Source organism: Etheostoma spectabile, chromosome 4 (assembly GCF_008692095.1).
Source record: "Etheostoma spectabile isolate EspeVRDwgs_2016 chromosome 4, UIUC_Espe_1.0, whole genome shotgun sequence".
Taxonomy (NCBI): domain Eukaryota; kingdom Metazoa; phylum Chordata; class Actinopteri; order Perciformes; family Percidae; genus Etheostoma; species Etheostoma spectabile.
The window spans coordinates 1,801,593-1,814,999 of NC_045736.1; the positions used below are offsets into that span (position 1 = coordinate 1,801,593).

The window sequence follows — 13,407 nt, forward strand, 5'->3', positions numbered from 1 at the left end:
GCAAGGCATCACGTGTAGCCCCCCACCCCCCCACCCCCCTCCCAGACCGAACAACACACACCTCATTTAAAGCCTGTTGCCCTGCATTGCTTTAACCCCTCTAAAAACGACAGACGCCGGCTAGCCCATCTCTACCAAAGCTCACACATCTAATACATATTCACACACACACTCATACACTCACATTCAGTGTCCTCAATGCCCCCCCTCCCCCGTCTGCATCTGGCTGCGGTGGGGACTGATGTCAACACTACCCCATGTGTGTGTCTCATCACTAATTGGGGTGTCAGCTCTGTCTTTGCCATGCCACCATCCTCCCTGGGCATCCTTAAAGTTCTTACTGGGAGAGAGGGGCGAGGACTGAGGGGAAGCAGATCCTAATTTTTCGGGGTTGGCCTACAAGGGGGAACATCTAACGCCACAGCGCTCCGTAAAGTGGAGAGGGACTCTGTCCCGTGTGCCCGGGCTCAGATAAGCCGAGTGGAGGCGCGCATGGTGTTCTCTGTACTGAAATGGACATTGTTCTGCTTCTGCCGGTTGATCCGGTTGGTCCGTGGGCACTTCCTGTGCAGGGAAGAAGAAGAAGGAGAGGATTCATGTAGCGGTTAGCTATGGCACTTTGCAGCTGTGAAAGCTCATTCTGATGCAATTCGGATTTTTTAATGGACCTTGGTAAGGTTCTCCTGGAATTATTTCTTAGGGGATACGGTTGTAAATATATTTATTGTCAACAAATCCTATGAAAATACAAAGACAAACAATACATTGATTCTACTTCCACATCTTGTCTGTATAGCCAACGCCTGACATCTTTTTTTCACTGTGTCATAAAGCTCCAGTGTTGCTCATCAATGAGCCACACCATTGCTCTTGGTGACATGTTGCTTCACTACAATGAGCACTGTTGTGTATATTGGGTGCTGTAAATATTCACTAGTGCACCACATGTGTATTAGTCCACAGCTGAAAATAGTCCCCGAAAACTGTCCAAAATGTACGCTTTTTCAAGCAATGACAGAGGTTTGTTTTTTGAAGTGGGGACAAACAATGAAGCCAGATGTTCCCCAGCACACAAACAAACCCCATCACATTATAAGGAAATTATTGGTTATTGTGCATCCATGGAATACAAATGAAAAACCTTTAAAGTAAATCTTTGCACTGGTCCTTTTTAACTCTCAAAAATAGACAAAAAAATGTCATTTTTGTCCCTTTTTCCAACTTTTTTTAGTTTTCACTAACACCACCTTCCTACCACTAGTTTTACACTACTTTTTGTAATTCATGGTCATTAACCCTCATTTATATAGAATTATACCTGATATTTGAGAGAGCAGAAACAAGGAGTTATTTTGACAAATAGTTCAGAGGAACGTACAGATGAGTTTAGTCAAGAATGAAAGTGATTAATTGTATTTGTAAAGAGTGTTGAATGGAATCCAATCCATTTTTTTAGGTAATTTGGTTAAAAAGAAACCCATATTTCAGATATAGAGGAGGGACTAGGGTGAAGAGGACAGAACAGAAAAGGAAGGAAGGAAAGGAATGATCAAACAAACTGCTCTTAACTGTTTTATTTATTTTGTTTGATTTATGATCAGGATCTTTTTATAACTGAAAGTTTGTTGTTGTTTTTTTTATACTGTTTTTTTCCTATGTTGTATTTTTTATACTTCAATTTCCTCGCAGGAGTCATCTAAAAAGGATCAATGAAGAGAAGTCTAAGTCTTAAAAAAAACACATTACTTAAGTCTGATTTATGCTTCTGCGGAGGGTCCACGCAGAGCTTTCGCCGTAGCCCACGTAAGTTTCCTGAAGTTTATAGTTGTGCGTTGGTGTGTGCGTCGATCTCTTTCAGTGAATAGCAGGGCTGGTGTGTGTGTGTGTGTGTGTGTGTGTGTGTGTGTGTGTGTGTGTGTGTGTGTGTGTGTGTGTGCATGGGGAGTGTTTGGTAGAGCAAGCGAGAGAGTAACGGGGATTAGCTACGGAGCGAGTACCGACTCCAGAAGGGAGAAAATGTCTCCCCTGAGCTTTCTGACCACGGTGGGAAAACTGTAGCAGGAAAAGTTAACGCTCTCCTTGATTTCATCTTGTTTATGGAGAGGGAAAAATGAGTAGGCTATGCTACCAAGCCATGGCCGAGGGATGTGCGTCGCTGCAACGTGTAGCTACACGTGTAGCTTTATTTCTTGAAGTCTTCCTTTTAGCCAGCACACGCTCAACAACCTCCCCCGATAAGGCAGGTCAACCTGTATGTAGCCTGAGAGGATGAACCCAGAACTTACTGCAACACTCAGTCATGCAGCTCACTGCTTTGAACACAAACAAATCACTTAAGTTTTAAAAGACACTAAAGCATTGTTAGTTTTGGTCTCCACTAAGTAGAATACAGAATTGTGTGGTAACAACATGATATCTTGCACTGAGGCCCTTTGGAGCAGACCATTTCCAGTTGAATGACAGAACGTTCTAGGTGGAAAAGCATAGAGATGACCTTTCCCACTCTTACCTGTTTGTCCTTTAAGTGAATGGAAAGTCTATATAATACATGGGAATTACAAAAATATTCCAATAACATTCATAAACCAGGACAATACATGAACTACAGCTCAGTGTGCCCAACAGAGAAAGGACATTGAGGTGAGTGAGTCACTAGGTACTGAAATGTACAGTATGTGTGTCATTCATTCAGTTACACACTTGTTCATCCACTAGACTCCACGGTAACAATTGGACTTTTACAAGGATGTGTATATTTATATATATAAATATACACATCCTTTTTTGCCTTAAATGTATATTGCTGAGCAGCAGGAAACATTATTGGTAAGGCAGCTGTATTCAATTCTCTCTTTCCTTCTTTATCTTCTCCCCTCACCCTCTCATCTTGTCTCTTTACGACTGCTCTCTCTCTCATTTTGTCCCTCCTCCTCACTCCTTTTGCCCAGTATCCCGGCCAAAACTCTTTTAAAACCTTTTATTAAATGTCATAAATTGCTCAGGTCAACCGGAGGCAGACAAGCCCCAGGCTATATATGTGTGTGCGTGTGTGTGTGTGTGTGTGTGTGTGTGTGGGTATGAGGGTCTTTACTGTGAATACAAAACATCTGTTCAAACACAAGTGCGCTTGCTTGCCTACAGAGATATCTATGTGCATCTGTGCTTGTACATATACTGTATGCTGAATATTTTTTGACGTGTGTGTGTCCACAGGGGATGTGACAGTACTTTCTCTCTGTGGTGGAAGCTAGGTGATATTTCAGCTGTTTCCTCCGGTTTCAGGAGCTTCACAGCCCCCTTGTCTGACCCCAAATATAGACAACATGGAAAATACTGCTGCCAGGTTCATTACGAAGCTATGTTTGAATATATGTGGTGTGTGTGTGTGTGTGTGTGTGTGTATAGGGCGATGCTCACCTGGTAATGCAGAGCACCACCACGCAGATGATGACCACCTGGAGGGCTCCAATGATAGAGGCGATGAGGACATAGTGCAGTTTGCCAGAGCCTGGCACCACATAGAGCACGTTGTACTCTTTGATGTCACACTGGGGGCCTCTGAAACCCGAGTGACAGCTGAGAACGCGCATGCACACACACACACACACACACACACACACACACACAACAACACACACCCACACACACACACACACACACACACACAACACACACACAAAGAGAGAGAGAGAGTCATTTATTTGCACTGACAGGTTAATTAATCCCATATTTCTAATTGAGACACCAGAACCAGTTTGGTAAAGACGTTGTGGTGGGACAATGCATTCGTGTGACTGTGCTTTTTCTGTGCTGTGACAGTTTTGTTGAGATGACTGATACGGCTTGCAGTGAGCCGGGGAAGGGGGGCGAGAGAGTGTGAGTATGCTCAAACCAAGCATCTGAATTCATCATCGTTTTCTCTTTGTTTTGGGCCACTGTCCACACTAAAGCTGGAAGTAGTACAGTAGCGTCAGAGCAACAGACACCCTCTGACAGGGGCGTCGGACTGGGGGGGGGGGGGGGGGGGGACCGAGTATCCCCATTGGATCCCCATTAGTCTATATTAGTGATGGCCAAATGAAGCTTCGTGAACCAGTGTCTTTATTTTCTGAGCCCACTAGATGGCGCTCTTGGTTTTAAGTGAAAGGCCTAAGGCATTGCAATTCACTATGTTCTCAACCAATTGTTGAACAGAGAGCGCCATGTAGTGGGCTCAGAGAATAAAGATACTGGTTCATGAAGCTTCATTCAGCCATCACTAGCCTTCGCATTCCACTTCTGGAATTGCTCTGGTGCTCCAGGAAACTTTGCCGGATGCATGTACTTTCTGTTTCCTTCCTTTTTCTTTATGTTGGAATTTTACATTTGGACTATGGTTAACTGCTCCTCAGATCTCTGCAGGGTGAATTGATCGATCACAATTCTGATTGGTTTCAAAGAAATGCCACTAAAGCAGAGCACGTTTTCTTCCCATCCCCACATGCTGTGTGGACTAGCCAGACCCTCCTTCAGCGCGCATTGGAGGACGGTCTGGGAATGCGAGACTAATTCCCATAGACCTCTAAGGTAGGTATTAAGGTAGGTTTATTGTTGCTGTGTGTTCCCGGGCAAGGCGCAAGGTCAGAGTGAGCCAGCTGTCCACACACAAACACACAAAAACAAACACACACACCACACACACACACCACACACACACACACACAACACACACACACACACACAAATATAATGAGAGCTAGACTAATGGAGATGATCTTTGTCTTCAAAGAGGAGCTAAATTGGTCCCTCTTTTAATTTCTCTTCCTCTCTCCATCTTATCTTCTTTACCTGCTTTTCCTGTATCTGGGGAGGTTGTTACCCACCAACACTGCATATCCTTGTTATACAACACAAAAAAACACACACACACACACACACACACACACACACACACACACACACACACAAAGACCACTGTTCTTCACTTCTCATTAGGACACAACCTCGGATTAGTGCGACCAGTAGGGGGCAGCATAGATCTTTCACACTACCTCTCCGCTAAGTACTGCTCTGTATGCATGAAGAATGTCTCGCTGGGTGAGCTGGGACGAGGGAGGTTAGAGAGAAAGAGAGCGATAGAGGGAACGAGAGATACCAAGACCCCCTGGCTGCCACACTATCAGGCCGTAAAAGATGGCAGACCTGAGTGACACACACATGTACATTCAGTGTGTGTGTGGGTGTGTGTGGGTGTGCGTGTGTGTGAATGGTGGGACTTAACATCATTCCTCATTGTGCCTTTATTTAAATGCAGTCTGTGCTGCCTGTGTTCAAGTGTATTTTGTGTGCTTATGTGAACAGGTATGCACACTGTGTGTGTACTGTCAGTTGCAGCTGTGAGACTACTTTCTGTAAGTGTATGTGTGTATTTGTGTGTGTGTGTGTGTGTGTGTGTGTGTGTGTGTGTGTTTCACGTTGTAATAAAATTGTAATTATCTTTTAAGGAGGCGGTCTAGAATTAGGACTAGGTCTAGGTTTAAGTAGAATAAGGCATGTAGTGGTCATATAAAACAATTTTTTTGGCCACTTGGGAAAAACATAACAAACTGTAAACCACACCAAGATATGATGTCACAATGGCTAATGTGTTAGCAAACAGTTGCCTAGGAACAGTCGTGTTTCTGGCCACCTGGCAAATGTACATCTAATATTCTAATATACTCGCTTTTAGCTCCATTTTGGCCTCCACTAACTACTGGGGTAAATATCTATCTCTTTAGCTGCTGAACCCTCGACTGGGTTCATCAGCTAGTAGCTAGCTTTGTCTAAATGCTGTTTAGTGGTGGGTAGGCAGTGCACAGTGGGGCCTATCAGAGCATTTAATCTGAAAGCCACGCTGATGAGATCAGCGGGGGTGAATGACAATGAGATGAAAGACGCTAAAATGTAGGATTTGTTCACAACCATACTACAGTCAGAGTTACAATGTGAAAACATTGAAGCCAATAATAACTACGATGAATGTAGTTTTATTGATTGTTACATAAGAATCCTTGCACTGCAGCCCATAATTAGTTACTACAAATATAGCCTTATTGATTGCTAGCTATTAAAAACCCATTCAACTCATTATGAATTAATAATCAATAGTCCCAACTCAATGCATTATGCTATTATTACACCATACCGTACTTAGATAATAGCGTTTGGTTACCTAACGTTTTAAAAGGAATTTTCCAAACCTGTCCTCTAACATTGTGGCACGAACACATCCTCTGCTGTATCAGTATCACTTTCTGTTTGCCCTATCCCTAGCTGTCTCTGGTCCTCACAAATATAGTAATACAGTATATGTGTGTGTGTGTGTGTGTACGTGTGTATACCTGCAGGAGGGCTGGGCCAGGATACTGGGGAACTGACACTCTCCGTGGATGCAATAGTTTTTGTAGTGGTCTGGACATGGGATGTACAGGCCGCGGGCCAGCTCGTTCCTCGGGTCCTCTTTTTCCTCTACTGCGTAAACACAAACACACAGTCCATGAATACTGAAAGCACATGTGCTTGTGGCTGCTTGTGAACATACATTGCTGTACTGTACAGGAGAGACACAAGACAGAGGAAGAGATCAATAATTAAAGGGACAGAAATGGTTGAAGTGAGAGAAAAGTCTCACCAAAAGCCAAATAGAATTGAACAGAACCATGTCAGGACTAATGCATCTTTAAGTGGCAGCACGTTATTTGACTGTCCGGCACCATTACACATGCACTCACCTGTGAGGTCAGTCCGTGCAAAGTGTCCATCTCCGCCTTTGATGTCGCCTAGAAAAGGCCAAAAACACATTCAAACTGATCCTACTGCAAGCTCTACTATAGCTCCAGCCTGGTAGATGCTAGATAGGATCCGCTAGACGTGTCAACGTCAAAGGTCGTGCGCTGTGGCCCGCCTTATCCGGCCCCTGATTGGTTTACCCTAGTATTCTCACCCTAATCCTAACCAACCCCCACTCCTCACGTCTAAACCTAACACCGTAGGCACGTCTAGCGGATCTGATCTAGCATTTACCCTCCAACCCCCTCCATTACGGGTTACACGTTGAAACTGATGCCAAGGCAGGTAGGAAGACTTCAATGTGAATTATCATCTCAACAAAGGGTTCATTTGGTGTGTGCACCTGTCGAATTAATGCGTATATATGTGAACTATTCTCTTCAAAAGCGAGAACCCATCACCCCTGAAGTATTATACTGAACAAAGGGGAGAAAGGAGTGGAGGCGGGGAGAAAATGATCACAGGAAATAATGCATTTCTGCTCACCTTACCGACACTGCATTGGATTCCTCTTTTCACAATGGCTAGACAAAATCTCCTTCCAGTCATTATTTTATTGCAATTGATTCTTCCAGTGAATGTGTTCCCTCAAATTTGAGTCTTTGAAAGTATTTCCCAGGTTCATGATGACTATAATTATTTCTCATTGTTGTTTTTATTTTTCCTCAAAGAGATCAAAGAGATCTGAACCTTGAGTCCTGTACTTATGACCTCCACTTAAGACAAATCAAATAGAAGGCAAAATTAATATCAGGAGGGGAGACGCTACAAACTAAACAAGGCCACAGCTACAAAAACACTGTTTTTTTTCCGCTCTCTTCCTTCTTTGATTTTTTCTTGCGCCACACATCGATGACAAGCTGGGGTCTTAATGATACAACACTTCACTTTATGAGCATCTGGTGCTTATCAGTACTTTTTCTTGTTCTAGATGACTATGAGCTGCAGTAGAAAGCAGGACTATTTCCATAAAAAGAACATAAGGGTTACTTCTCCAAACGTCTAAATCCCTCAGGTTCTTGGCATTTGTTTCTCTCTTCACTTTCCCTGATTGAAACCGAACGCGTGGAGCCGTGATCGAATCGATCAGGGTGGTCCGGCCCAACGGGTGTGACGTGGGGGAATACAGATTTCCATCTGTGCTCCAGAGCTGGTTAGCCCTGATTGCTTTACTCCCCATTACCTCTCAAAGCCCACTTCTTGGTTCTCACATCTCGATCAATTGTCCTGTCCTGGGTGAATGCAGAGCCAATCAAATGCTTGCAGATGTACCCCCTACACAATAAAAGCCGCTAACAATTGAGATTTGAACACCTTCGCTGGATTAAGGTCTCTGCCTCTCTTTCCACCTGATGGCAGCTTCAGCCAGATCTTGCAGTTGCATTATATTAAATGACTCAAAATAAAGAGAAATTAAGATGCTGGTATAGAGCATACCTCAAATACAATTTTAATAAAACATATTCTAAAGAATTTTTATGTGCCTTTGTCTTCTCCCTCGTGGATTGGCAATATGACCCGGTTAGGGGGTTCAACCACAGAGATGAACACAATAACTTTATCCCTGGGACCTCTACAAACAAATACTGCACCCAAATTAAAGATACTACACTTAAAAGCGGGGATTACCATTCAGTGAAATTATCAATATACATAGCAGAGAAGACTATGTGGGATTTGGGGATTATCTTTGCACACTACTGCAAAATATGATTGAGTGAAAATATGTGTGATTCTAAAATGTGGTTGGAACTGCAGCCGGAGGGAGACATAGAATCACGCTGCCTACCCGTTGCTGCCTCATTTGCCTCCATGGCCTCGCTTCAACCTGAAGTGAGCACCTGCCCGGGCAGTCAGATTGACGGCTTCCGCTGCACGTGTGAAGGTGTTGTTGTGTCTTTTAGAGGGACTGTGTGCACACCTGTGTGTGTTTGTGGGTCTGACCTTGGCAGTGGCCCAGGTACTTGACCTCGATGCGTTCTTGCTTCTGACAGGACGCCTCCTTCACCTGGCAGGGGTTGTCATAGGAACGACCGTCTGAGGCACACACCGGGTTGAAGCTGATGTGGGAGCAGTCGATGTTGCAAACACACCTGCAGAGCGAGCAATCACATTAGAGTCAAAAACCGCCCTTGCTTTTTATTTATTATCTATGTCAAGATCTAAAATGAATGAGATGAATGAAGAATTAATGAAAATGAGAGCGTCTTGATTCTGAGAGCCTTGTGTGTGTTCGACTGCGAGGGACGCAGACTGACAATTCGATTGGGGATTAAAAAAATGGAAACAGAGAAAAAAAGACAGTACAGCTTGCACTCATTCAGGACGTTGGACCATGCATAGTAATCCTGTTCAAACCGGGTTTTAGCACATTCAATTTGACACAATGGGAAATGGATTTTTACTTTGCAAAAAGAGTCAGGCTGCACAGAGGGCTTGATTGACAAATGATGTATTCTTACAGACAGGAAGCAATTATTTATGAAAGAATTGTAGATACCAAAGCTGCACATGTTGATGTTGAAGACCAAATGGTAGCACAAAACGCAGCCACCACTGTAAAGCTGTCAGATATGTAATTTACTTTAGATAACATTGAAACTAGCCTAAAATAGAAAAATACTAACTTGAAAGCAAATATTATCAGAGCGCACATTGAAACAGTTTGGTGGAATAAGAAAACCTCACTGACGATTGCAGAACAGCTTGTTTCTGGTGATACACCAAGGCTTTTTAATATCCTTTAACAAAAGCCATTCGGCTGAGAAATTCTGAAAAGGGATCTCCATGAAGATGAGGATGACTGCAGAACACTGACTTTGAGGCCACATGCATGTCTGGTGTTTTATTGTCAGAGCTGAGCACTAAACTGTGGCGTACATTACCTTCAAATGGACATTTTATGTTATTCCCTCAAGCAAGATATAATCTAATAGCCCGATTAGCTTTAAAATGTATGTATTTACTGCTTGTAACTGATAATCACTTTAAGTGCAAGATGTTCCATTTAAAGCTTTTGTACATAATTGACTTAAAGTTAAATTAAAAGTGTTAGTTATGTCTTTGGAAAATAGCTGTTGCTTACACCCTTGTGATTCTCTGTATTATCTTAATATTATTATATATTCAATTAGTTTCGTTCATGAAGCAGATATTGCTGATGTATTTTTGTTGCAGACTGTAATGCATTCATTTCTCAGCAACTCAGGCGTTTACTTGATGCTTTTGGCTCTTGCAAATTAACCGGGCAATTTGCTGTCGCACCACAATTTCCGGTGAAATTTAAGTGCAAGACATTCTGTGTTTGTCTCTAGGTGGGCTCCTCTGCGTGTGCGACATCTTCACAAATGACGGAGGGAGAGAGTCAGCACGTACACCTGCGTGCATGTGCATATGTGTCTGACTGTCTGTCAGGGTGTCTGTGTGTGTGTGTGTGTGTGTGTGTAATTTGGCATAAGTGCAGTGTGACCCTTAACTGTGTGGCAGGCCTGATCAGCAGAAATTACACCCAGATTGCCTTCCCCAGACAATGCTGCTGAGTAGCGCTGAACGCTAGATTCTGTAATTATAAATCTGTCATTATTCTCCCGGTCTTTTCATTTTTCTCTGGTGCCAAGCTCACAATAAAGCACAGGCTTTCAGCTGTCTTACAGCTGGATTTGCATATGCACCCCCCCCCTCCCACCGCCACCGCCACCCCACACATGCACACGCAGACATCTTCTCAATCAGCCATGATGATTCGTACCGCTGACATTGATGTTGATTGAAACGCCGTGAAGCAGAGCGTTGCAGTGCTCAGCTACTGTTGTAATGATGGATCAGCAAAGTAAGAATGATGTGAAGAAAGTCTTGGTTATGCCTCAGAGGAGACACAGTTCAGTATCAAAAATCCCACATGACACTGAAGGGGAGCGGCTGCAGCTCTGAATGACCTGCCAACGATGAGACACGATGTAACACCATGACATAAAGGGTCAATTCACCCACATGTCCCCAAACAATCTCTAGCCAAGCAGATAGCTGGGGTTTTATTTGCAGAGTTTTTTCATTTGTTTTAATTTCTTCCCCAAGACCTCGCTGTCAACAATTTTCAATGGAAATGGAAAACAAGTCCCTGAAAATAACTGTTGACGGCATGTTCAGTGCATTTTCCAGAGAAGTCTGTGGAAAGATATTTGGCTGTTGTAAGTTTTTTAATGTGTATTTTTTCCCCGCCACGAATGAATCTCCATCTGCTTTCCAATTAGGGTCTCACTCTATGCTCCTCCTGCCTTTGATGTATGCGTCACCTCTGTCGCTAGTTAGCTTTGTATTCACATATGCTGTGCTTTTCACAGAACAATACAAATCCTAAACTAAAAGAAATGTCAGACTATACCATAAACAACACAGACTGAAATCTATACATTGAATTTTCAGTATTCAAAACACAGGGGTGTCATAAAAAGCTTTGATGGCATTGCAAATACAAAAACATTTAAGCATTGTGCAGCCACTGCCAATTCAAAAGTACACTGGTCCCTAACTGCTCAGGGTTGAAGGCAAATACTGAAGCCCCCCCCCTGTATTTTTACAACAACATGTGACAGCATAGTATTGTTGAACATACTAAATTTAGGAGAGTGACCTGGGAAGATGTAAACAATACCTATTTGGCAGCATTTAAAAAGAAACACAAAGTGTCCAGTGTCTCACTCTTGTGGTTGGAGTGGCAGTAGAAATCATTTTCTGGGGATTTTCTCATTCAGTCTTTCATATCCAATTGAGAAAACAATTTTCTATTTTAGTTACAGATAGTTAAAGCTTTAGTGTGTAACTTTTTGTAAAGTAATGAACATCCGCTACAATCAAGACATTGCCAAATGAGTTGATAAAAAGCTAATTAAGACCATCAGCTCCACACAACTCCCTCTGTATTTCTCAGTATGGCTGTTTTCAGAAGATGCTGTCGTCTAGCGACTTTCGCTCGCTGAAAATTGAGTGACGATAAAGACCTCTTCATAAGAGTCCATCATTAGAATCCTCTGTGTCCTCCTTAGCTACTAGCAACTTTGGCTACTGGGGGGGGGGGGGGGGGGGGGGGGGGGATGCACAATCACGGGAGGCTTGTATCATGTTGATGCGCCAACACCTTTGCTGTCAATACTTATAATACCTCAGGGGGGAAATAGGAGGTGGATGCAGATACCATACACTTGAAGCCACATGTATCTGCAGAGCTAGAAAACACAAGAGGCAAGTTAGATTTTTAGAAGTAAACCTTTAAAAATGATAAAACAGAGATTCTAATGTGGCAATAGGCAGCCTCAAGACAAGATAAGGCTTAAAATTAAAGTGTCTGTGTTATCATAAAACGTATCTAAATTAGAATAGTTTTAGCATGAAAGGAGGCAGCAAGAAGAATTGTGAAGAGCTACGAATCAAAAAAAATAAATCTTTAGAGCTTCTGAACTGAAAGGAAATGCCCACACATAGCGTGTATAGGCTTAAAACTGCACACATTTACACCCCCCACCCCCCATCCTATCAGAGTCTTGGCCATCCCGACAGGCCGCTGTTGGTCGCTGGCTGATGTCTGGGCTTCATGCATTTTTAATGAGGCCTCTCACTTTTTCCACAATGGGCACTATACCACTAGACTGCAGTGCGTCAACACATCCTAATGCTGCATGCACATACACTCCAACACCTGCAAACAGGCATGCACCCTACATGCACAAGACAGCGAGCGCTTTGTCATAGACCTTGTTTCCCCCCCCTCCCCCATTCATTCACACACAAAAATCATTCCTTCACACTATCTGCTGAGAGGCCAAAGTGGGTAGAGAACTGGGAGTGGTGTGTCACATATGCGTGAGGATACTTTTTAGCAGGATGTGTCGTATTGATAGTTCCCTGCGAATATTTCCTCCCATCAAAGCCCCCCCCCGCCCCAAGACTGTCTGCTAAATCCCAAATGAAAAGGCCACTTTCACACACACACACACACACACACACACACACCACACACACACACGCACACACACACACACACACACACACACACACACAAATGCTTCAGGCCAACATCTCCACTGACTGCCTCATGCTGTGTACAAATCCTGCAAACCTTATTGCAACTGAACATAGCACTGGTTTTCATAATCCTTAGCCTCAAATTTCACTGTAATCCTTTGAAAAAAAAAGTAAAAGAGGCACACGGGCAGACAGGGAGAGAGAAAGAGGGAGAGCGAGAGAGAGAGAGAGAAAAGCAATGATAAAACACAATGAAAAGGGAGAGAAGAGGAGATACATTATGTCTTTGTACATACAGTATGTGTAAAATGGTAAGTGATGGGAATAACGGTGTTATAAATAATGGCGTTACTAACGGCGTTACTTTTTTCAGTAACGAGTAATCTAATTGGTTACTCTTTCCATCTTAAGAACGTTGTTACAGTTACTGCCGCAAAATGCGGTGCGTTACTGTAATTGAAGTACGTTTTTTTCATCAGACCAACTAGATCTCTGGCAAAGACTTTTTTCTTCCCTGGTTAGTGGGCCCTGCACGAGACAAGCACGTAAATGCTGACGATTGGCTGAGGTTGAGTCAAA

At 43.2% G+C, this 13,407-nt stretch overlaps 1 protein-coding gene across 3 annotated transcripts in view; it reads right to left on the reverse strand.

Moving 5' to 3' along the window:
• tmeff2a (transmembrane protein with EGF-like and two follistatin-like domains 2a) overlaps nucleotides 1-13,407 on the reverse strand; it is a gene marked incomplete at its 3' end in the record, with an annotated part of 180,747 nt that continues 167,340 nt past the window's right edge. Inside the window, 5 exon segments of one of the 3 annotated variants that reach the window (XM_032512960.1) lie at nucleotides 1-564; nucleotides 3,418-3,576; nucleotides 6,363-6,489; nucleotides 6,753-6,800; nucleotides 8,755-8,903. In XM_032512960.1, the coding sequence (XP_032368851.1) occupies nucleotides 468-564; nucleotides 3,418-3,576; nucleotides 6,363-6,489; nucleotides 6,753-6,800; nucleotides 8,755-8,903 (580 nt within the window). 3 annotated transcript variants of the gene reach the window in all.